The 22,932-nt window shown below is 38.9% G+C and overlaps 1 protein-coding gene and 1 long non-coding RNA gene across 5 annotated transcripts in view; one reads left to right on the forward strand and one right to left on the reverse strand.

Annotated features, from left to right (window-relative positions):
• Positions 1-1,848: 1,848 nt before the first annotated feature.
• LOC145507311 (uncharacterized) lies at positions 1,849-5,733 on the reverse strand. Its single transcript, XR_014054768.1, has 2 exons — positions 5,546-5,733; positions 1,849-5,450 (listed from the first exon to the last, which is right to left on the reverse strand). It is a non-coding gene; the product is annotated as an uncharacterized LOC145507311 (long non-coding RNA).
• Positions 5,568-22,932, forward strand: part of DPYD (dihydropyrimidine dehydrogenase) — a 913,720-nt gene continuing 896,355 nt past the window's right edge. For all 4 annotated transcript variants that reach the window (XR_014054766.1, XR_014054765.1, XM_081493632.1 and 1 more), the window contains exon 1: positions 5,568-5,948. Coding sequence is in view for 2 of the 4 variants with exons in the window: in XM_081493632.1 (XP_081349758.1) it covers positions 5,910-5,948 (39 nt within the window). In the remaining 2 variants the exon portion in view is untranslated. The remainder of the gene's footprint in view (positions 5,949-22,932) is intronic.

Consider the following 22,932-nt stretch of genomic DNA (forward strand, 5'->3'; position numbering starts at 1 on the left):
AATCAAAAGGAGAGAGACCAATCTAGCCTGTGATCAGTTCCCTAAGTTTTCTCCACAGCCCAGAACACCCAAAGAGATTCACAGAGTTAAGTAGAGAAGAAAAGGGGGAGGGAGGAGATAGAGGTGACCTGGGGGAGAAAAAGGAAAGTCAAAAAGGGAGAGAGAAATCAAGCCAATAATCACACTCCTAAGTAAAAATGGGTACTGAAGATAGGATTCTTAAAGGTACAGAATTGATAACAAATACCAAAAAGTTAAGATTAAAAATCTAGAGTAGAGGTTAGACTCTCAAAAATACAATATTAAAAAAACAAAACAAAATTGCAAAAGTTATATTAAAAAAATGAAATTTGCTTTAAAAATAGGGTCTTTTTTTTTCAAGGTAATAGTAGGTTTTAAAAATGAAAATTAAAGGGGTGATAAAAACTTAAAAATAAAAAGAAATGTTAAAAATTAAGAAATGATAATAGTAAAATATATCTAGGAATTTCTCTGGGGTTGTTGAGGGCAGTGTATGGTCAGTTCAGTTTCAGATTGTTCCTTGTTCCACCTTATACTTCTTCTCAAGGTCTATAGGTCCCTTCCAATGTAGCCAGTGCTAACTACAGGGTTTTAATCTGTTGCACCTTTCACTTCTAAAGCCTTTCCCTTGTCTTTGTTTATTTTGGCTTCCTTGTTTGCAAGTCTCTTCAGTATCTAACTTCTGCCCTAACACAAGGGGGTGAAGGTGGTCATTTATTTAGATTCACTTGTTCAATTGTGCTACAGGGAGGGAGGAAAACTGCAAACAAATATCACTGGTGTGTATGGGGAGTGCTCACAGTGTCTGGGCCACACTGGGTTTGCCCCTGCTCATGGCATGTGTGCTTTCCCAGTCTACACTGCTCAGGCTCCAGGTTGCTCTGCAGGGGAACTGTCTAAGGCAGGCCGTGGGTTGCGTGCACTTCCCAGATCTACGCCACTCAGTTTCAGGTTCTCAGGTACTCCACAAAGGCACAGACTCAGCTAGGCCTGTGTTTTTTGCCCTTTCCAGGTCTGAGAAGCTCAGGTGACCAGGTGCTTGGCAAGCACACCCTTCCCAGCTGGGCGGGGCATCTTATCACCTCCCCGGTCCCAGCTGCTCTGTTTCCTGGGTGCGCAGTGGGAGTGCCATCTCAGGTGTGCTGTGTGTCTTTTCTGGGGTCCTGATCTCTGGCTGAGACCCTCCTGATGGATGTAAACCATCCAGGATCTCAGGAAGACTTGGTTCTCAACCAGGAGCCTACTCACAGTTTGGTAGGGGATGCTGTCTCTGGGGCCAAGTTTGCCCCTTTCCTTCCAGCTCTGGCTGTTGCCCCCCTGCTTCCCTGCCTCTGGCAGCGGATGGGCCAGTCCGCAGCCAGCTGACTCTCCTCTGGTATTCGCTCAGTCCTTTGTTCTGTGAGTGGGCATGGCAGTGCCTTAGGTTAGAGCTTTTCACAGGCAAGTTCTCTCTCTCTCTTTCCTCTTTTTTTTTTTTCCCTCTCTGGCTATCCCACAGTTTGCATTGCTATCTCATGTTAGCGCCCTCAGATTGCCCTCAGGGCATTCAGGCCCGGTCCTTACCCTAAGCAATGCAGCCCGCGCCTCCCTGTTCAGCCCCCTCTTTCTGGTGTCTGATGCAAGCATCTGGGCTACTTCTCTGCTGGGAGTTGCAGTTAGGTGTGAAAACTGTGGGTTTTACTTATTTATTTATTCCTCCCAGTTATGTTGCACTCTGAGATTCCAAAACTCCCCACAGACCCATCAGTGAGAGGGTTTCCTGGTGTTTGGAAACTTCTAAGACTCCCTCCCTGGGACGTGTCTACATCCCTAACTCTTTTGTCTCTCTTTTTATCTTTTATATTTTGTCCTACCTCCTTTCTAAGACAATGGGCTGCTTTCTGGATGCCTGGTGTCCTCAGCCAGCGTTCAGAAGTTGTTTTGTGGTATTTGCTCAGCGTTCACATGATCTTTCGATGAATTTGTGGTGGATAAAGTGGTCTCTCTGTCATATTCCTCCTCCATCTTAGGACTGCACCCCCAAGAATGTTTTAAAAATTGCTTAATTTTTGAGTAAAGCAGGGACATAAAAGCACGTGGAAATCTGCATGTTTTTGTGTTTCTAAGTTTGTGGTACTGAATAACTTTCCAGAAATGAAAGATGACTCATAAGCCTTCCTTCTGACTATAGTAATAATATTAATATTCAATTATGTAATGTAAATTATTAGGCTGAGATGCATCTTGGTAAATTTGCACCTTATTAGATGAGCTGTCTCACTAAAGCCTACAACAAAATTAATGTGGAACACCTGATATTTGACTGTGCTTCCAGATGGAGGGACAGCTTGACAAATGCCATCATAATTTACAACTTTAAAAAAGTGTACTGTGAATGCATTTGCAGTAAGCTTCAAACACCTTGGATTATTTACAGGTACAACTGTGTTTAATGTGGAATTTCAATGGATTTAAAATATTATTAGATTCAATCACTAATCATGGTGTATAGGTGTGGCATGTGAGCAATGTGATTATATGCCTTAATTAAATATCTCAGAATAGAATACATCTGTTTGGTGAGGTTGAGGGAATGGTAAAATAACATTTAAATTTTATATTTGATTATTGAGTATCACTGAAGAATCTCTCATCTTTGGAAAGACAGCATATTTGGGGCTTATCCTGCATAGTGGTTTAGGAGAATAATAGTCACATAAAATAAAAATGGAAATACAGTTCTAACCCTTAAGGATAACTTGGACACTTATACCCATAAAACAACCAAAAAAGAAGTATGGATTGCTAACTGATAAGATCTGTATTTGTGTGAAACCTAAAAGAACACTTAAATCTATATCTCTGTGGTCAGGAAATCGACTATTGAAACTTTCTGGTTAACCTGGAGAAGGAATCATGTGTATTACAATTATATATATGTCATATGTGTATATATGCACATGTATGTATATCCTCTTTCTCTCTTTCTTAATATATGTACAATATACGTATGTATGGGCTTCTCAGGTGGCTCAGTGGTAAAGAATCTGCCACCACTGCAGAAGATGCTGGTGACACAGGTTCGATCCCTGGCTCGGGAAGATTCTCTGGAGAAGTAAATGGCAACCCACTCCAGTATTCTTGCCTGGAGAATCCCATGGACAGAGGAGCCTAGTGGGCTACAGTCTGGAGGGTCACAAATAGTTGGACATGACTGAGCATGCACCACTACTATCCATATGTATGTATACATGAAAAAAAAAAAGCCTACAAGAAAGAGGATATAGATGATTTGGTGGTAAGTAAAGTATGATTGTAGGAAGATGAAAGAAATCTGACTTTGGAAAATTACTCCAGGAAAAAGAAAGTAGTTTGACACATTTTAACTAGAAAGTCATTGATAGATACTATGATTTTACTTCCCAGGAATAAGTAGAACATTGAGAAGAATACAAGGTAAAGTGAAACTACAGTTTCTAAAACAAACTGCTTAGTGTGTAAATCTATTTCAGGATCTACTGAGTTCATTCAATCACTCAGTATCTCTCTTGTATGTTTCAGTCCTGGCCTAGAAACTGAATCTTCAATAAGCTACCAAGCCAGATACAGACCCTCGCTTCCTGGTGCTTACATTCTAAATAGACGACATATATTAAACAAATCACACTCAAATAAATAGGCAAATAAAATCTGACAGGGCTATGGGGCTTCCCTTGTAGCTCAGTCGGTAAAGAATCTGCCTGCAGTGCAGGAGACCTCGGTTCGATCCCTGGGTCGGGAAGATCCCCTGGAGAAGGAAATGGTAACCCATTCCAGTATCCTTGCCTGGAAAATCTCATGGACAGAAGAGCCTGGTGGGCTGCAGTCCATGGGGTCGCAAAGAGTCAGGCATGACTGGGCGACTAACACTTACTTACTTACTTATGGAGAAAAAAATAGGGTGCCGTGAAAGGATAAGAGACAGGGCAGGTCTAATTTTGTTGATGGTGGGGATGGGTCAGGGAAGGCTTCTTTGAGATCTAAAGTACCAGTGGAATGGAGGATATGTGCAAAGGGAGAAAAGTGGTGGAAGAACAGGAAGATTACTTTGTAACTGGAACACAGTGACTCTTGACAAGAGAAGCCCTAGGGTGAAGCTGGAGAAAAGGGAAGGGTTGGTTATTCAGAGGTCACTATGGAGTTTGTATTTTCTTCTGAAGGCAGTGGGAATCATTGAAAGATTTATTGTGTGTGTGTGTGTGTGTGTGTGTGTGTGTGTTTTATGAGCCAATTAATACTTTTTAAAGCTTAATCTGCAGTGAAAAGGAGTAAGAATAGAAGTTGCAATACAATCATCTTGGCTGTTGGTGGGTTCAGTGAAGAGAGAGAAATGAAGAAATGTTCCAAGATGTATTTAGGAGGTTGAACCCTGAGAGCTTGCGGATGCTCATTAAATATGGGAGAATAGGGGAGTTAAGAAAGATTCCAAGGTTTCTGTGTAACTTTCTAAGCTCTCTTAATACACTATTTAAGAAAAATGTATCCATCTCCTAGTAAATTCCAGGTTCTGGAAGGTAATATGATGGTTTGTGTAAAGAAGTCTTCCCACCCACTCATGATAGTGAGCACTCACACCCCATTAATTCTTCTTTTACCTTCTAATCCTTCTTTTACCTTCCAGGCAGGCATCTCAGTTTCCTATTAGTTTGCTCATTTCCTTACTCTGAGTAACTTTTCATGACAGTCATGTTTCTTCTTGAAGACTATAGCCAGAGCACCTAACACAGTGTTTGGCAATGAAAATGTTCAATAAATATTTATTGAATGAAATGATGAACTGATGAAAGAATAATGATGAAGAGGAAATACTAGAACCCAAGTGCTCACTGTCTAGCCAAGAGAACTAAGCAGTGTGATAAAATCCTTAAGAGAAGTAAGCAAGACGTGTTACAGGAGAAGAGAGGACGATGGAGGGAGAATGGAGAGAGACATCAGGAGTACACATATACTCAGAGGTGAGGAGAATATTTTCTGGATTGAGACCATCTCCAAATGAACTAGCTCCCCTCTCCCTTCTCCCCAGCAAGCTCTAAAACAAAACATATAGAACAACTCTTGACAAGAGCTTCACATTTTAGAATTTTTTTTTTTTAAATAGCCATTAGAATGGGTTGTTCTGCAAATATACAACCTTCATACTGTACCACCTACAGGACTTACTACTTGGCAGTTTCTGGCTGTAGAAATTTTTGCTCACCTCTATTTCTGGCCCCTCTTCTCCTCGCCCCCACCTGCCCCCGCCTGCCCCCGCCTGCCCCCGCCCCCAGGGACCGTCCATTTTCAGAAAATCCCTGCCCTTGCCTGTTCCCGCCTATTTGTTGAATGCACGGAGGAACATTTACTACCTTATCCCTGAGGAATTCTGAAGATGCAGTTGCCAAAAGACAATGTTTCTGCACCTCGCAGGGCTCCTGCGGAAGGAAAGAAAAGGAATAATTTGTTACTTAGGGAGCCGATTGTTTTTACCTTTAATCCTACGGTTCTCTCACATCTAGCCCCCACCTACCTAGCTCTGCCTCGAACAGTTTATAGAGCAAAGGCCAGTCCCGAACGCCAGTGCGCTCTCTCCCTCCCTTCCTGGCGCGAGTAGCAGGAAAACAAGCTGCTACATGGCGGGGCGGGGGCGGGAGCTGGGGCCTGGCTCCAGCCCGCCGCTCTGCCCGCAGCGCGGGTCTAGAGGAGCCGCAGGGCCCTGCGCGTAGCCCCGCCCCGGGGGCGTCACTGCCTGGCGCCCGCCCCGCCTCCGCGCCTCTGGCCCTCCGCCTCCTATTTCTAGGGGCGCTCGGGCAAGCTGTCACTTTCGTCTGTGGCTGAAGCCTGAGGAGGCGGAAGGGTTCGTGACAAGGAAACTCCAGGCTCTGGCCATTGCCATGGCCCCTGTGCTAAGCAAGGACGTGGCGGATATCGAGGTACCGACTGCGCGCGGGTTGGCGAGGGGCGGGCGGGGAGCGCAGCTGGTGGGTGCCCGAAAGGGCGCTGAGGCCACCGCGGGGCCGAGAAAAGAGTGGGAGACGCGGGAAACTTTGCCTTCGTGGGAGGTCTGCGGAGGAGGAGGAGCAGCAGAGGAGCCGGCGCCCCGTGTGGGCTGGCGGGGAGAAGGGTGGGAGTCCGCGGCTGCAGGGGTGTCCTTCGCGTTGGGACCTGGCTGTTTACTTCGGAGTCGGGGTCCGAAGTTTCTGGGTGGCCGTGGTTGAAGAACTAGAAGAGTTCGAGGGAGATGGACTTTCTCATGAGGGCGTTCATTTCGCAGTCTATCCCGCACCTCCTCTTTTGCCCCGTAAGCGTTTCGGGATACCTGTCTGCTACCCCCACCTCCGGTCGATGAATTCTGCATATTTGCAAAGGTGGAGGATAGAAATAATGGAGATCTGTATGTAAGCTACAGCAGCGACTGCTCGCCTTTTAATATTGCTTATGAAACTAACATAGGGAAGAACGGGATAGGGTATTGAGAACATGAAAAATACAGTGCCTTCAGAAATACAAAATAAACTGTATATTACTCTTCTCAACGGTTTTTTATTTTCTCTTGCACTGCTTCTGTAAAAACGTTATCTTTCTTGATGTGAATAAAGCCCGCCGTGAAGTAACATGACCGTTTCCTTCAATTTCTCCCTAGGACCTTTATGTATGCGACGAGAGAGATATAATTACAAGCAGTGATTTTAGACATACTAATCCAGTGTTCACAGTTCTGAGCTAAAATAAACTGCTTTTTAATTTTTTGTTGTGTTTTGTTAGGGGCTTTTTAAAATTTAAGTCTTCTACTCTGGTAGAATGTATGTGCATGCCTGTGTTTTCTTAAGAAATGACATTTTCCTTTCCTCCGTCCTTTCAGTCAGTGGCTTAAGTAAAACTTGAAAACCACCTGTTTGCAAAAGAGCTGCTTTTGCCACTGCGTTGCCTCTAACATTGATTGTAGGAACTTTGTGTTCTGTTTGGGGGATGGTGGTAGTGTTTTCTCCAGACTCCATACTTGGTTTGAAAAATCCAGCGAGTAATTAGAGCCAAAGTATGACTGAGCACACACGCACATGCTATGTGTATATGTCTACTTAATTTTACTTGTGGTTTCTCTTGTGGATAGTTTACTTTTTCATATTGATCAGTGTGGTATATATAATACAATATTTATTCATGCACAAAGTAAAAGATGCTTGATGTATGTTGTTCTTTTTGGTCCTTGTTACTTTAACTTAACCCTCCCCCCTCTCCCCCCTCCCCCCCCTCTCCCCCCCCTCCACCGGCCGGCCTTTTTAGCTAACTCAAATAGTAACCTTTCTGACAACATTCATGTAGTACTGATGTACTGATTTCAGAGTTAAGAATGTCAGAGGGCTGGTGGCTTTTGGATTTTGAATTTCTTTATCAGTAGCTGTTTTGCATTTGTCCATGAAATCAGTTCTTAACCACATTACACTAAGGAAAAGATGCCACTGAAACATTAATGACTAGTTTAATTTCGTGAATTGTTTCAACTAAGACTATTTAAGAAGGTCAGACCCTTGCATTTACTCAATCTAACCTTAGTCAGCCTGATATTACTTGTAGTATAGAATAGTGGTATTTAAGCTTTTTCACCTTTTTGTAGTTCACACATGCAACACACTTTAATCAGTAACATCTTTCATCACACATAGTTATTTTCTTTTCCCTCAAAGTAATATCTACGATTCCCGAGCTAGAGTACCATGAAAGAGCATGAAATTCATCATTAAAATATAATGCAGTGAGGAAAAGTACATTAAGTCTAGAGGAACACATTCAAGGGTAGATGTCTCAGGTGATCCTATTGACTCACCAAAGTTCATTTTTTTGAATGAATTATGAAGGCTCAGTTTTCTATCAAATTTGAATGCATACATTGGATTTGGTTTTTTTGAATGAATTCATTAAAACCATCGTCTAGAGATTTATCTGCTTGTGACCAGTGCCTTAGTCTCAAATACGTGAAGCACGCCATCTTTAAGAAAAATTATCAGTATAAAACAGAGTACATGTTCAATTGATAAATGTGAGAAGAACAGAAGGTGATAGTGACAACCCACTATAACAGTGATTTAATTTTTCCCTTAAGCTACCTATAGAACCTCAAGTTCAGTGAAGCAGCCAAGAAATGTTTTATTTCTGGGGCAAAAAGTTATTGAGGTTTACAGAGTTATTTTGTGTGCTCACTCCATATTTCTAACCTCAATACAATATCACATCAGGGTTTGAAGGGCTGAAAGCATTAAAAAACAGTCAGAAGTTCACAAGACTCCAAAACTAAAATATCCCTGGGTAGGAACATAGGCATAGCAAGGATGCAGTAGTAGATAATAGGTACTCGGCAATAGAACCGAGCTCACATATTCAAAAATTATTGTCATTATAGAAGATGTATGAGAAATCAGACATTTTTCCAGATATGTTAATGTGGTTCAGGACCACATTGTTCTGGGATCTGGAGCAAATTGCCTGTGGTTGAAGTCTAGTTCTACGCCTTTTTAGACAGGTGACTTTGTTTAAATACCTAACTTCTCTGTGTCATATTTGCATGATTTGCTAAGTAAGGAAAATAATCAGACAAGATGATAAACGTGTCACACCTTCACATCTTCTCAAGAAAAGAACAAAATATGATAAAATTAAAAATTTTGAACAACTAAGGAAAATCACTGCCTATGAAATAACTGTTATTTTTAAGTTCATTAATGGTAGCTATAGACTTTTAAAAGATATTTTACTTTGTGGGCTTACTTTTAGAATACAACTGAATTTTATCAAGAATGACTTTTGAATACAAATTCTTTGGGGAAGGTTTCAAAAACGATGACTATCAGACATTGATCACTTTCCCTGACCTCAGCAATACCTTCACAATAATTCACTTAGTTTGAATCGACAGCTGGTCTAATGTCAGTATCTATACTTTTAAAAGCAAGTAAGAATGATTTTGGAAGAGTTCACTTTTGTTCAGTGTCTTGTTCCTCTCCACTGACATGGATAATTGAGAATTTACTATAGAAGTATAGCTGAATAAAAAATGTGTGCAGGTACAGTGAACTTTTAATTAACTCTTTGGATATTAATAGTTCTGGTAAGTATTTATAACTGAACTGAATTGCTATCTACCACTCTACTGTTTCCACAACCCCAAGTCAAGGTTTATTCTTAGAATTATCAGTTAATGACTCTTTGGTACTTATAAATTCATTTAAAATTTACTATGAATAAAAAAAAAAAGATTTCAGTCCAATATCCACAAAATCATAATACTTTCAGAGTTAAATAGAAATGGTTTTTGAATAACTGATCCTATAACTTCTATTCATTTGAGAAGACAGTTGAGAATTTTGTGTTTATTAATTAAGAAAATAAGATAATAAAGGAATGGCTTTGGGAAATGGGAGTATAATGGTAACAACTTGGAGAAATTAAATTTTGGGGAGAATTTTGAAAAAAACGCTGATTAGTTGGTAAAGATATTGCAAGAATACTCTTTATTATAACTGCTTTTGCCCCTGGGGAGTGAGGAGGTAGATCCCAAGAAGAAAATAAGGACTCAGCTTTGCGGAAGGTATGCATTATTTATTTATATAAACCTAAATGTTTTTTTAAGTCCAGTTTTGTTTCCTTGCTTTTATTAATTGGGTGCCACAAATCTCCGGGAATGCTATCTTGACTTGCTAAGGCTTTTAAAGCATTGAAACTAAATTTCATTTTTAATTTGTTTTGTGAGTTTGCATTGTTAAAAATATACTTATTCTCCCTACTTTAAGCTGTCCTGTGGACAATACTTAATTTTAAAGTATTTCTCCTTTCTAAAGAATTTAGCTGGGCAGTAGAAACATGCCTGATTATGTGATTTGGAAAGTTACTCCAAATTTGGAGTTATTTCAGTGGAAGCTCCTTGTAGCTTTAAGGTACTATACACATTTCTATAGTTAAGAATGGTTTTATATATATATATATATACATATATATATATATATATGCACATACATATATTTCATTATAGTTTTTCTTCTAAATTCTGCCTCCTACACATGAATTCAGATGACTCGCTTTCAGTGGTTTAATTAAAAACTGTGAGATTAATGACTAATGATGAATCTATCACTAGGGAGATTTTTAGATTGGATCTGCTTAATCTTAATCATAGCAGATAGTGTTGACTGATTGCTTAATTGTAAAAGTGTGCTAAAATTCAACAGCCTTCTTTCTTACATTGTAGAAGGAATGTCCAGTTTTTGAAAGCTCCACATTTGTAGTGAGAAATTAATAATACTATGAAGACCTCTAATCAAAATGCTGAGATAATTGGATGATCATTAAGCAATCATATCTTTCCTTAACTATTTGAATACAGTATTTTACCATACTCTGTATATGAACTGGCAACACAAGAGCTGAAAAATAGACCTTTCTATAGGATAAACAGGTGTGGTCACTTGTGGGAGAATTCAAATAATTAGCATAATGTTAAGTCACAATATTAGAAACACAAAAATTAAAGACAATGAGACTTAAAAATATTTCACATCATGAAATAACCTGACAAAGAAGCCATAAGACATTTAATACAGTCTAGGCCTCAGTGTGGCTAAAGAGATTGAAAATTAGAACTGGCCAATTTGCCTTTCTGCTTCTTAGCTAAATGGACACAATGATAAATAGTCCTTAAAACTGTAAAGAAAATTCTGTGTGATTTATATCCTGCCTTAATTAAAAAATACTTAATAAGGCATTCTAAGATTGTAAATTTATCTATAATCAGGATTTTGATTTTCAAATGTGACATGCTTGCCTTCTGGACTTCATTTCCTCTTAATCCTCCATATTAAGGCAGAAGGTGTTTTTTGGCCTCAAACATCAATAATGTGGGTGTTCACAGATATCCTGGAGCTAGTTATACTACTGATAACTCTTAATAGGATTATGTCTTTCCTGTGGTTTATAATTATTACTGCTTCCATTTGCTTTTAATTAAAATGTTATACTAGTAGACATGAAACATCTGTATTTAATTCAGCATATAACTTTTCTTTCAGACTCTTCACCATAGTTATCTATATATTGATGTTAGGAACTCATTATATTTATATAAAATTTTTGATTTTGTACTTCACAAAATTAAGCTTCATTTCATGGTTAGTTTAAGAAACAAAAAAACACACTGTGTTAAAACACACTGTGTTCACATCCTGGCACCATTATTATATATTTTTTTATTTGTATGATTGTGGTCAAGTTGTTTCCTAAACTGTCATTTCTTTCTTTGTCAGTTTTATTTAATCTTAATTTATTTCATGTACTAGATATAAGGATTAATTGGAGTCATGTACATATAATGACTTAGCATCTGTCACTTGGAATATATACCTCTTGAATGGTAGTGGTTATTTTAAATATTATGATAGAATGCATGTTATGCATATGTGTTATATAAATGTCATTTGGTTAGAATATTGTTCAACTCCAAGAATTAACTAGTGGTATCAAAGGCTGTTAAAATATGTGAGGAAAGAGAGAGTTAACGAAGTTAAAAGAATTATGAGAGAGGCTTATTATAGATTAAAAAATGTTGCAGACATGACTTATGAGTAAATTCCTGAATTATTTTTGTCAGTATTAACAATGAGTTGGGAGAGTTTTTGAAATTCAGGTCAAATTAAAAGGACTGTCTTCATTTTGCTTTTTATTTCTATTTAAAAATATTTTTAGTACCCACTGAAAAGCAAGCCCTATAGTGTAAGCTGTAAAAGATTTAGAGGAAGTATGTGGTAAAGGCTTTTTCTGTATAGGATTGTCCACATCTAATACACTGTGGCAGAGTCAAATGTAGGCGTCCTCCTACTCCTAACCCTTGCTGTTTCACCACATTTGTACATGTGGGTTGAATTGTTGGTGTTTTTCTGAATGTTTTTATGACTGGGTCAGGTCAAACCATTGGTGAAATTTACTTCTTGGCATTCTCAATGATGTTCAGAAGGGATTAGTGTTATCCTTCTGAGAAAAGAAATCCTTATTTATCATTATTTTAAGAAAAAGTGCTTAGCTCCATATCTCTTGTGTTTAACTGGACTAACCTTATAGTTTCTTTAAGCCATCATATTAGCTTCAAAGAAAGTTTTTTCTGGGCTTCTAAGCATCCTTACACACACATTTGTATAGTATTTTATACTGTATTATATATTTATACATATTATATATTTAATGTATATTATATGTTTAATATATATTATATACTGTATATTATAGTATTATATACTATGCTATATATATATAATATTATATATTTTATAACTGTTTTAAGTCTGAGGGAGGAGGGAATTGGATAGCAACCTATTTTTGCACCAGGAAAAGGTAAAGTGTGCCCTTTCTAAAGGATGACTCAGATAATAAACTTTTTGCATTACATTATAATAATTTAATTTCTTTGAGGACTTCAGCTTGGTTGTGTAATAGCATTCTCACTATCCTCTACCTCTATCATAATAATTAAAGAGACAATCTGTGTTCCTACCTCCCAGGTGCTTGGAAATTGATATTATGAGTGCTTATGAATGTCCCCTTGAGGCAATCCTGACTAGGCCACTTTGAAGAAAAATCTCTTCATCAATAATGAAGCCCCGAGGGCCACTTCTCAGGGGACCAACACAAAATTACATGTCAACTCCAGGCCTGATTTATACAGATGGTGCTCAAGGATGGAGCCTGACTGTGTTTCTCCCTCCCCCAATATTTTATTATCTACCACTCTCTGCTGATCCTCCTCATGCCCCTTCCCACTTTCACTTCTCTCCCAAAACCTCAGCCTCCAGTTTTCACCTTGTTTTACCTACTCAAGATTGACTCCTCTAAGTAGATCCACTTCTTTAGTCCTTGTGAAATCCTTTGAATGATATTAAAAATTGACCATAGTAGCATGTTAAAGCTTTAAAAATCTTAGTATATTTAATTAAAGGCCAGGTGAAGATCTTCAGCAAAACAATAGAAGATAATGTGTATTTACTATATGTTAATGAAAATAAGCATCCTGGGATAGGGGCCAAGCTTGGGCATATTTTTGCTCCACAAGTCAGATCCTTTGCGTCTGACCTTGTGGAAATCACTCAACCTCTGGGAAGAGTCTGCTGATTCCTCAACAAGTTTGTTATTGATCAGTCTTTCAATGATGGTTTGTAATAAAATATGGGAATGGTGAAATTGTTTGCAAACATGACCTGCTGGGTGATCATATTAAGGAAATGCAAGGTGGTGGTGTCAGAGCTAGTGTATTTTACAAGCTATGTAGGATTAAGTGCACCATTTATACCAGCTGTGTGGGTTTGATACACTTGTTCATCTGATTTTTACTTTTTTCATGCTTGCCTGCTTCCTTTTCTTTTTTAATCAAATAAATAAGTCTAAATCTCCCCTGAGCATGCAGAAGAAGTCTGATTTTTCTATATATGGCTGGAGTTCTGTGAAGGTGATCTGGAATTCATAAATTCATATTTTTGTATATCTGTAGGATGATGATATCTTTAACTAGGAATTAAGAACAGAGATTCCAAAAAGGAATCAGTTTCTCCAGTGTGCTGTTTGATCGATAACTGTCAGTGGAAACTAGAGTACAAATAGTTGGGTCCCCAGACCCACAGAAATACAAGTTACTGTTCTCTAACTCTGCACCACAGTGTCCTCAAAATTTGGGGGATCTTCTGCTAAATATTCTTCTATGACAGATTTTGAGGAATGCTGGTGTAAAAGTTTGATATCCTCAGTAATTCAACGAGAAAGTTATTTAGTTCCCTTTGCAGATCCCTGGGATTAAAGCATGACAACTTTCACAGCAAAATACTCTTTTTGAGGGGTTAATTTTCATTAAAACAATTTTTCATTTCTCTAACTTAATTTTAAAGTTATTTTTATCATTATAGCAAATTTAAAATATACAAGAAAGAGTGAAAAGAAGACCCCAGACATACAGTCACACTACATAAAACAGTCATGCTGAGAGTAACAGTACTATCCTGTACATGAGATTTTTTCCCCCCTAAATAGTTTAATCATATACAATATTTATTTATTTATTGAAGTGTAGTTGATTTATAATGTTAGTTTCAGGTGTACAATATTATGACTCAAAATTTTTATATATTATAGTCCATTTCAAGTTATAAAATATGAACTATATTCCCTGTGCTATACGATATAACCTTGTAGCTTTTTCATTTATACATAGTACTTTGTATATCTTAATCTGCTACCCATATCTTGCCCTTTTTTCCTTTTCTTTTCCATGCTAGTAACCACTAGTTTGTTCTCTGTATTTGTGATTATGTTTCTTTTAGTTATTTTCATTCATTTGTTTAATTTATTTTTTGATTCCACATATAAGTGTTAACATGTACTGTTTGTCTTTCTCCGTCTGACTTATTTCACTAAGCATAATACCTTCCAGGTCCATCCATTTTGTTGCAAATGACAAAATTTCATTCTCTGTTTTGGCTGAGTAGTATTCCAGGTCCATCCATTTTGTTGCAAATGACAAAATTTCATTCTCTGTTTTGGCTGAGTAGTATTCCAGTGTGTACACACACACACACACACACACACACACTTTTGGCTGAGTAGTATTCCAGTGTGTACACACACACACACACACACACACACAGACACACACACTCACAGACACACACACACACAGACACACACACACACACACCTCCATCCACCAGTGAGCCTGGGACTTGATCCCATGCACCAGGGAGCAAGCACTAGAACTTGTATCCCTAGAGCCCTTCAACCAGAGACTCCAGAACCCAGGTCTTCCCTCCAGAGGGCAGGCAGTAATCCCAGAACCTGGTGAGTTCCAGCTCCGCCTGCCAGTGAGTGGACACCAGTTCCAGTTCACTTACAGCTTGGTGGCCTGCCATGGCAGGGTCCACCTTACCTATCAGCAGGCCGACACTGCTCTGAGAAACCTTGGCCAGCCGCCCCAGCTTCTGACTCACCAGTGAGTTAACACAAGCCTTTAAACACCCTGGGGCCACGCAGCCAGAGACCCTGGGAACTGGCTCTGCTCAGCACTGAGCTGGCACTAACCCTGGAATCCCATGGACCCTGGCCCCAGTGTCCCACGGAGCCTACCAGTGTCCAGCACCAGCCTCAGACTCCACCAACCCTGGCCCAACCCACCAGCAGGTCAGTATCAGTTCTGAGATATCATGGACTCCTCAGCCAGTTGCCCTGACTTCCAGCTTCAGTCACCAGCACCAAGTTTGGGACACCCAGAAACTCACAGCCTGCCATGGCAGGAACAGGCATTATCCACCAACAGACAGACACTAGATCCAGGAATCTTAACCCTGCGTCCACCCACTCCAGAACCAGCTCTGCCTACCAGTTAGCCAGTATAAGTCCTGGGACCTCCTGGGTTTTCCAGCCAGCTGCTTTGTGACCTGGTACTGCTAACCAGTAGTTGGCAGCCTCTGCACAAGGCAAGACCTGGAAACCAATGGGACGAAGGAGCAGCCACATCTACCAGACCACCCACTGTAGTCAGCTTGCCGCAACAGACGTACCCATGCAGCCTTCTTAGGTGCACCACTGAAGCATATAGCTCTAGTGATCAGAGGGGACTATACTGCTGGGATGCATAGGGCATCTCTCACAGAAGGCCACATTTCTCATGTCAGGAAATGCAACCAACCTACCAGATAGAAATAAAAACAGCAATTTAGACACAATTAGGCGACAGAGGAACATGTTCCAACAGGTTAAGGTAAACCCCCAGAAGGAAAACTAAATAGAGCTAGGCGATCTACCAGATAAAGTGTTTAAAGTAATGATTGTGAAGATGATCAAAGAACGTGGGAGAAGAATGGATGAACAAAGTGAGAAGTTCGGGGTTTATAACAAACAGAAAATATAAAGAGAAACCAATTAGAGATGCAGAATACAGTAGTTGAAATGAAAAATACACTAGAAGGAATCAACAGTAAATGAAATGATACAAAGGAATGGAACAGTGAGCTAGAAGACAGAGTAGTGGAAATCACTGACGATGAACAGAAAAAAGAATAAAAAAATTAGGACAATTTAAGAGATCTCTAGGAAAACATAGTAAAAACTCTCTCATAAAAACAGTAGCATTTGCATTATAGTTGTCCCAGAAGAAGAGAGAAAAGTAAGAGAACAAGTTTGAGGGTATCATAGGTGAAAACTTTCCTAGTCTGGGAAAGTACACAGACATCCAGGTCCAGGAGTCACAGAGAGGCCCAAACAGGATCAACCCCAAAAAGATAATACCAAGATGTATTGTAATTGAAATGGCAAAAATTAAAGAGAGAGAGAGAATATTAAAAGCAGCAAGGAAAGAGTGATGAGTTATGTAGAATGGAGCTCCCATAAGGCTGTCAACTAACTTTTCTGCAGAAACTCTAGGCATGGTGTACTTAAAGTGATAAAAGGGAAAACCTACAACCAAGAATACTCAACCCAGCAAAGCTTTCTTTCAGATTTGATGGAGAAATTAAAAGTTTTCATAGACAAGCAAAAGGAAAAAGCCTTCAGCACCACCAAACTAGCTTTACAAGAAACATTAAAGAGGCTTTTCTAAGCAAATAAGGAAAGGCCGGAACTAGAAACCTATATAAATTACAAAAGGAAAAGCTCATTGGCAAAAGCAGGTACACACTAAAGGTAGTAAATCCACCTCATACAAAGCTAGTAAGAAGGTTAAGAGATGGAAGTAGTAAAATCATCTATATCTGCAATAGGAAGTTAAGGGCTACACAAAAAGATGTAAAATATGTCAAAAACAGTAGTAGTGAGGGAATGGGGAATAAAACTGCAGGATTGTTAAAATGCGTTTGAAACTAAATGAGCAACTTAAGAATCACACACATGTATGTATGTATATACATACATATATAGTTATTTATACACCTTATACTCAATATTAACCTCAGACCCAAAATCTATAATATATACCACACACAAAAAAGAAGGAATGAAATCTTATATTGGCCTTTTTATTCTGTCAGAAGCATTTCCCTACATTCTTACTAACTTTTTAAATACTTTTAAATAGCAGCATGATTCTCTGGGAGTGGAGATACCAAAATTTATTGAAGATAAACTTCATTATGTTTTCATTCATGCTTTTCAACTGTGGTGTTGGAGAAGATTCTTTAGAGTCCCCTGGGCTGCAAGGAGATCCAACTGGTCAACCCTAAAGGAAATCAGTCCTGAATATTCTTTGGAAGGACTGATGCTGAAGCTGAAGCCCCAATATTTGGCCACCTGATGCGAAGAACTGACTCATTTGAAAAGACCCTGATGCTGGGAAAGATTGAAGGCAGGGAAAGAAGGGGACAATAAGGATGAGATGGTTGGATGGCATCGCTGACTCGGTGGACATGAGTTGGAGTAAGCTTAGGGAGTTGGTGATGGACAGGGAAGCCTGGCGTGCTGGAGTCCATGGGATTGCAAAGAGTCAGACAGGACTGAGTGACTGAACTGAACTGAACTGAAACTTTATTATCAGACATTTATTTGGTTTTTAGCATAGTTATTAAAAATAATGCTTCAACAATTTTTTTTTCTTAAAACACTGTAAATATTCTTGAGAGGGTGGCTTTAATGGTTTATAGTGCATTTCAGTTCCACCTTTCTAACTTACAATGATTCAACTGAATTAAATTCTGAAAGAGATGGGAATACCAGACCATCTGACCTGTCTCTTGAGAAACCTGTATGCAGGTCAGGAAGCAACAGTTAGAACTGGACATGGAACAACAGACTGGTTCCAAATAGGAAAAGGAGTACGTCAAGGCTATATATTGTCACCCTGTTTATTTAACTTATATGCAGAGTACATCATGAGAAACGCTGGGCTGGATGAAGCACAAGCTGGAATCAAGATTTCCAGGACAATATCAGTAACCTCAGATATGCAGATGACACCACCTTTATGGCAGAAAGTGAAGAAGAACTAAAGAGCCTCTTGATGAAAGTGGAAGAGGAGAGTGAAAAAGTTAGCTTAAAGTTCAACGTTCAGAAAACTAAAATCATGGCATCTGGTCCCATCACTTCATGGGAAGTAGATGGGGAAACGGTGTCAGACTTTATTTTTTTGGGCTCTAAAATCACTGCAGATGGTGATTGCATCCATGAAATTAAAAGACGCTTACTCCTTGGAAGGAAGGTTATGGCCAACCTAGATAGCATATTTAAAAGCAGAGACATTACTTTGCCAACAAAGGTCCGTCTAGTCAAGGCTATGGTTTTTCCAGTGGTCATGTATGGATGTGAGAGTTGGATGGTAAAGAAAGCTGAGTGCCGAAGAATTGATGCTTTTGAACTGTGGTGTTGGAGAAGACTCTTGAGAGTCCCTTGGACTGCAGGAAGATCCAACCAGTCCATCCTAAAGGAGATCAGTCCTGGGTGTTCATTGGAAGGACTGATGTTGAAGCTGAAACTCCAATACTTTGGGCACCTCATGCAAAGAGTTGAGTCATTGGAAAAGACCCTAATGCTGGGAAGGATTGAGGGCAGGAGGAGAAGGGGACGACAGAGGATGAGATGGTTGGATGGCATCACCGACTCCATGGACATGGGTTTTGGTAAACTCCGGGAGTTGGTAATGGACAGGGAGGACTGGCATGCTGCGATTCATGGGGTCGCAAAGAGTCGGATACGACTGAGCGACTGAACTGAAAAGGTATATTTAAAATGGGAAAAGGGGCTCATTAATAAGCGCAAAGATAGAAAGGACAAAATGGAATTGGAACCAATTACTTCTTTGCCTCATCCTCACACCACCAATACAAGGCTATGAAATTACATCATGCATCTGGATGTTATTTCATTTGATGTGAATATGGTTTGATTTGGACTCGGTCCTGACTGATGCTTATTTTTAGTTTGTGGCTTTATTGCCCAATGATGGTTCCTTGTTTTTTCTGCCCTGTGATAACAAGATAAATAAGGGAAGGGGGTCTCAAATTGTTAGTTTGAATGGATAAATCTCAGATTGTCATCTCAAATGAATAAATATAATACAAATGCAGATGTCCCAGCATGTGACTAAAGATAGAGACTTTTATATGGAAGTCCTACTACCAAAATCACTCTAGCAGTCCAGATTCTCAAAGGATTCTTTCCCCTTAAGTCTTTACATCAAAATAATGAGTAATATGTGTGTGTGTGTGCATGTGTGTATACACACAAGTACATGCAAGTTTTCACTTTTTTCCTTTTTCTCATAGTACTTAAGAAGATGAAAGGGGCAATTAGTGCAACTACTTTTGCCTCAACACAGTTGTGTCACAATGACAAATTTAATAAAGCAAAACATTTTTCTTTTGTGCTAGGTGCATTAACCAAAATAACTTTTTAAAAAACATTTCTTTTATTTTTTTAATTTTTAATTTTTTTATCTTTTGGCTATGCCTCCCAGCATGTGGAATCTTATTTTCCCAACCAGAAATCAAACCCACAGCCCCTGCATTGGAAGCATGGAGTCTTAACCACTGTACCACCAGGGAAGTTCCAAAATAACCTTTGATTCATGCTTCATTTTAAAGCTAAAATTTACTTGCAACCTGAACTCTGAAGATTAGTATTCTTAAGCCTCTATGTTTTTTGAAAGAGATAAAGCATTCATAGAAGAAAATTCTTAGATGATTCATGAAAATTACTGCCCATCACCCCTTCATCCCCAAGCTAGATAGTAGTAAACAAAACTTTAAAATATTTTTATACGAGTTTAAGATCACATTATCATGAAAGGATTCTAACTACAGGTAAAACTATTTTAAGGATTCAAAATACTTGAAAACTATAGTACAGTTTTATATGGCCACTAACAGTGTTTGAATGTGTATGAAATGACACACTTTTAAGGTTAATAATGATTTTTAATTATTAAATTTTTTAATTTTTAAATAAAAAAATTGATGAGAACAACAAATGGTTCGATTCCTGGGTTAGGAAGATCCCCTGGAGAAGGGCTTGGCAACCCACTCCAGTATTCTTGCCTAGAGAATCCCATGGACAGAGGAGCCTGGTGGGCTACAGTCCATGGGATTGCAAAGAGTTGGACGTGACTGAGCACTCCTACCTGAAAAATGGGAGCAATAATAGTAACATACCATAAAATTGTTGTATGGTAGAAGGAAACACTACATATTTAATAGTTTTTAACATATAGTAGCTATGCAATTGTCAGCTATCAGAATGTTAATGGCTACCAATTATTGTTTTTATTCTAAGGGGTTTTTTATCCCTTTGAAAATATGGAATGGAGAGGAGGGAAGGAATCAGTTCAGTTCAGTTCAGTCGCTCAGTCGTGTCCGACTCTTTGCGACCCCATGAATTGCAGCACGCCAGGCCTCTCTGTCCATCACCAACGCCCAGAGTCTACTCAAACCCGTGTCCATCGAGTTGGTGATGCCATCCAACCATCTCATCCTCTGTCGTCCCCTTCTCCTCCTGCCCCTAATCCTACCCAACATTAGGGTCTTTTCCAATGAGTGGGCAGAGGGCAGTGTAGTAATCAAGGGGTTGGTACACTGACAGGAACATAGAGTTATAAGGAGTAGAATACAGAGGAAAGATGATGTGAAGATACGTGAGAAAAGATTGCCTTATGACTATGGAGGCTGAGATGGAGTGAAGCACCTACATGCCAAGTAATGCAGCGGATTGGCTGCAAACACCCAGAGCCTCCATGAGACACAGGTATCAGAGGAAATATGGCAGTTGACACTTTAATGTCAGACTTATAGGCCTCCAAACTGTGAGCCTGTTGTTTTACGCCACTCAGTTTGTGGTGTATTTTTTTAATGACAACCCTAGCAAATGAATACATATTTTAATATGAATTGCAGAAAAAGCAGGGATATTTGTGGAAGGAAGGAAGAGAAGGAGGGGTGAAAGTTTGGAAATAGAGATAGTAAGGATAGGGATAAGCTAAAGTATGTAAGAGGGGAGATCTTTATAAATTCACATTCATAGCTTAAGGAAGTAATTAAGATCAAATATCATAATACATTTTAAAGAGCCCTAAATATGCTATTAAAGTCCTGGTTCTGCCACTGTATGGCTTTTTCAAATTAAGCTAATTTATGTTCATAAAGTGGAGATTATGATCCTTTTCCTGTCTGCTGCTGCTGCTAGGTCACTTGAGTCGTGTCCGACTCTGTGTGACCCCGTAGAGGGCAGCCCACCATGCTCCCCTGTCCCTGGGATTCTCCAAGCAAGAACACTGGAGTGGGTTGCCATTTCCTTCTCCAATGCACGAAAGTGAAAAGTGAAAGTGAAGTCGCTCAGTCGTGTCTGACTCTTAGCGACCCCATGGACTGCAGCCCACCAGGCTCCTGCGTCCATGGGATTTTCCAGGCAAGAGTACTGGAGTGGGGTGCCATTACCTTCTCCTTTCCTGTCTACCTCACACTATAATTGATTGGAACAAATGAATTAAGAACAAATGCATCTGTAAACTGGATTATCATGAAGTCATTTGACTTACAGACATGTACAGTACTTGTATGAAGGAAAAGTATGTTATTATCAAATATGATAAAGAACCAAGTAGATAAATTCTAAAATCTACACAGAAAATTAAACATATTTTTTCAAAGCTAAAGTTATCAACAAAATACATATCTTCATTCAGTTTTATAAGTAATTGTTAAGTATCTGCTCTATCCTAAGCACTGCATTAAGTGTTAATAAGATGTGGGGGCTGGCTAACAAGATTAATGTGTCTTTCCTAAATGAGCTTATGACATCAGAGTGCAATTTGAAGCAAATTCACAAATAAGTATAAATCAAGATAGAAGGTGAAAAGTGCTTGGGTATGATGGTTCAGAATTATGGTATTAGAATTAAAGTATGCATATTATAAATCCACTTTCATGTAGCTTGATGATTTAGTTTCACACTGCTATTTTCATTTTATTGAATAAATGATAATAGATTCATGTAAGCTTTGATATAATCTTTCCCCACATTCACTACAATCTTTTATAATTCAAGGGCCAAAAAATGAGTTAGGTGTCTGTTTCTAGGGATAGGTAGAGGAGGACTGTCCTGGCTGAATCAGGTCAAGTGTAAGACAGATGTTAGTGCAGGAGCTGGTAGAGTTAGTGGTAAGAGGGTTGAATGTGGGTCTGTGTACTCATAGCACTTTTTTCCCCCCACCTTACTTAAAAACATGTTTCCAACCTTTCAAAGATACATTAGTTTCAGAAGTGATGAAGCCAAGGGCATGGAAAGGTTAAATGGTATGACTATAGGCAGTGGTGAACTGGAAACTAAAATCTATGAATATGAGCCAGGTTTACATTGCTCTTTATTTAGACATTAAAAAACATGACATGAAAATGAGGAATCAAAGTAGTATAGGAGTGAGAAGTCCTTCAGATGTTACCTAATTTTTTCCTACTGTATGCATTCACAAAATTTCTCAGTAAGATGTTTTATATTCAGTTCTTCAAGGAGTCCTTCACATGTGTAAATGAAGGAAAGTATGAATGGCTTCTAATCCACAGACCAGATGGTTGCAGTGGAGGGAGCTGATGAGGCTTCATCAATCACTTCTCAACATGGTGTCAACTGACCAGTTTTGCCCTTTGCCAGGCTTCTTTGACCTCTGACAGGACACAGTCTTTATTTGTAGGAGAAATTAAGAAAAAATGGCAAAATGGACAAGAAAACTGAAATTGGTTTTGGGATTCTAAATATATATGATATATATGTTTTTTCTTTCTTTATATTTAGACATATGTTATAAAACTGATTCACTGGACCCCTTGACTGAAAGACATTATTCTTTTGCAGTTTTACTTTATAACAGTAATGATGCCACTGTGAAGACAATCACTTCATATTTGAGAATTAGAAAAAAAATGC

Source organism: Giraffa tippelskirchi, chromosome 5, assembly GCF_054371585.1.
Source record: "Giraffa tippelskirchi isolate mGirTip1 chromosome 5, T2T-mGirTip1v1.2.pri, whole genome shotgun sequence".
Classification (NCBI taxonomy): domain Eukaryota; kingdom Metazoa; phylum Chordata; class Mammalia; order Artiodactyla; family Giraffidae; genus Giraffa; species Giraffa tippelskirchi.